Here is a 3,140-nt window from a genome sequence, read left to right on the forward strand (position 1 = left end):
TACGCCTTTGTCCCAAACTAGTTGGGGTCGGCTTCAAGTTCCACAAAATGCAAAATTCTTGTGCCATTTATTATATTAAATGCCTTGCTCTATAAAAATAAAAAAAAATGAGGATGAAGCAAGTGGAAATGGTATCCAGTTATCCACTGTACTTGCAATGTTTTGGTGAGGTTTGCTCTAGTTGCTTGTCCAATGGATAGTTCAACATTTTAGAGTCTCAACTAGTTGTGCAGTCTTCATTTTTTTTACCCGGAATTTATCTACGAATCTGGGCACACCAGAAATTTCATTGATGAATAAAAGAAGCATGGTGGGAGGGAAACCACATTGCCACCAAACCAAAATAAAAGGAAAATTACTTAGAGATGGGTTAAAATCTCTGAAAGAAGCTATAATAAATCAATGAAGCATTAGTTTCTGTTTTAGAAAAAATCCAGCAAACAATTTGAAATCTAAACTTCTATTTTCCAACATATAAAAACATCATGTGTGTTCTTCTAAAAAGCAGCTTCCATAATATAAGAAAAGGATAGAGTGTATTTTACCTTAAATGAAGAGGGAACACGAATACTAATACTCCTTTAATAAACACAAGCACTAATCCAAGAAAGTATGACCGCATCTATACATAAACAAAAAAGCGCAGTTCGATGGCTAAGCGATTGCGCCACCTACAATAACAAATAAATATACTACTTGTGAATAAATTTAGCATCAAGCTATAATAAACATGTCATCGTAATAAAATAACTTACCCAGTTCGATGGCCAAGCGATTATTCCACCTACAGCGTCTCAAATCTCAGTGTAGAGATCGGTTTTTCTAATCAGAGGCTCTTTTGGCTCCAATGCAACCGTGATCTGAACCATAGTGAAATTACGGCCTAATGGCACCCCCTCGACTTCATGTGTTGGATCGACACTCAACCGAATACCACGGGCCACTTCAACCCATCATTTTGAGTGCTCATTAAGGTAACCTTAGAAAAATCCAAATGATCATAAATAAAAAAATACAATTAAGCGGGAAAGTCACAAACCAATATATCATTTAAGCTAAAATTAAATAACAGTTATACCCGATCGCCATGGATATATCTGTGGATGCTTGAGGAGGTTGCATGCGATCGTGAGTGAGTATGATTGTCGAGTGGCTAGCATACAACAAGATAGATACATATTAAGGTAATAGTGAACTAAAAGAACTATGTATTGAATAAAAAATTAATGTCATACATTGCTATTTTGGACGCCTTGGAACTGTGCTACGAGTGCCGCCAATTGGCATTCCAAATGGGCCTGATTTTGTTGCATTGTTTGTTCCATTTGGGCCTGCTTCTCTCTCAAACATCCCACCTCATTTGTAAGTTCCTCGTTCGCCCTTTGAAGTGATGCAGCCCTCTCCTGCGACATCCCAATGCTGCGCGTAGAGCCAAATACGGAAGTAGGGGTAACCCCGGCACCCATCATGCGTACCCTACCACGTCTCTCCACACCAAGTACAATGCCGAGGTTGTCATTTGGGGCAACTGCGGGGCTGATATCGGGATGCTGAGACTCAATCTCTTTTATCTGATCCTGAAAAAAATAATATGTGATAGAATAAAATCTTTTACACGGTTCTATAACATTTTTTAAACAAGCATCAATGTTATGAAACGTACTATAATATTTTGCTCTACAGCATCATAAGTCCCGTCTTTCTTGCGGTGAAGACGAATGAACATGTCACCTCGACTTACAGCATTCCCATCATTATTTTTAATCTGTCCTCAAATGAAGAATATCATTGATAGCTTGTCATAATCAAAAGTAAAGTAAATAAAAAAACTCAGTCACAACCCTACCTCCTCCTCCCAATATACTGGAATGGCCTTTGTTCCACCCCTGTGTTTGACTTTAAGTTTAGATCGATTGAGTTTATTTTGTGCGCATAGGTCCTAGGGCATTAGAAATAGTTAAGTTATTTTTATATATTTTTTCAAATTGAAACAATGAGACATGAATTTTTAAAATCATACCTTTGATTCTTTCGTATTCCAGTGTCGACAAAGAGACATGTATTGCGACTCAATCACTCTACGATCAGTACATGGGAGATTCAGATCAAAGTATTTGGTCTTTAGTTCACTCTTCCATTCCCTCCACTGCCTACCGATTCGTTCAATAGCCCATTTTTTACGCTCATCATCAATGTCGCATTTTTCCTACATTACATGTAAGAATAGTACGACGGCTGTATGATATATTAAATTTATGTGTGTGTGTGTGTGTGTGTGTGTTTCTGTGAAGAATTCAAATGGTCTTACCTTCGCAATAACCCATGCATCTTCTTTGTTTTGCTGCAGCATCTTCCTCCAGTCTGTACAATCAATGGGCAATTTATCAGCCATTCTCGCAATGCTGCCACATTTTACATGTGTTTTGTGTACACGGCTGTCCAAGCGCATTAAATCCGACATTTATCATCTCATCAGAAGCCCACACGGATTTGCAATATGTCGGGCCTCGAACACGCTTCGATGAGGATGGAACAGAGGGATCCTGAGACGGCGAAGGAGGGAGCGTCTCTTGCGCATCCGAGGGTAGTACCATCTCCTGTACATATGAAGGTGGGAGAGTCTCTTGTGACTCCCATGCCGGCCAAGGTGCATGGGAGTCGTGAGGGAGAGCGGAGGTGTCTGGCTGCCTCTGGGAAGAGGGTTGTGGCTCTCTCATATGATAATGATGGGGCTCTTGCCTGTGAGCGGAAGGCTGCGACTCATGGGTGTTCGGCATATTCTTTCTTTTTCTCATGGCTCAGACAAATTATGTCACCTGTAGTACCCAAAAAATAAGTTTACATCAGTGATTTTAAGAAAATAAGCATTACATGAAAAACTAACATATACATTAAGTACAAAATTTACAGTATACTAGTAGAACAAATGGGTCATAATTTGACTATTGAAAAAAGAATTTGATGTTTTGCACAGCTCAAATATGCACAGCAGATTATTAAAATCCTAAATTTCAGCATAGACGAGTGGCATTCCAAGGAGCTTTCATTTAGCTAGCTAATTATAATTTTTGCTTAAATAATGCAAGAGCTACCGTTAGGATATATAGCTTAAATTTTTGCTTGAATGAAGGAAAACAACC

General features: G+C 38.8%; 1 protein-coding gene across 1 annotated transcript; it reads right to left on the reverse strand.

The window, feature by feature from the left end:
• Nucleotides 1-1,045: 1,045 nt before the first annotated feature.
• Nucleotides 1,046-2,391, reverse strand: LOC143862717 (uncharacterized). Its single transcript, XM_077373799.1, has 6 exons — nt 2,309-2,391; nt 2,021-2,206; nt 1,847-1,939; nt 1,664-1,765; nt 1,236-1,577; nt 1,046-1,153 (listed from the first exon to the last, which is right to left on the reverse strand). The coding sequence occupies exons 1-6, from the start codon at nt 2,348-2,350 to the stop codon at nt 1,073-1,075; spliced, it is 846 nt and encodes a 281-aa protein (XP_077229914.1). The 5' UTR covers nt 2,351-2,391; the 3' UTR covers nt 1,046-1,072.
• Nucleotides 2,392-3,140: the final 749 nt, after the last annotated feature.

Source organism: Tasmannia lanceolata, unplaced genomic scaffold, assembly GCF_043159265.1.
Source record: "Tasmannia lanceolata isolate RefF3 unplaced genomic scaffold, GAP_Taslan_0.1 ptg000003l, whole genome shotgun sequence".
Lineage (NCBI taxonomy): Eukaryota > Viridiplantae > Streptophyta > Magnoliopsida > Canellales > Winteraceae > Tasmannia > Tasmannia lanceolata.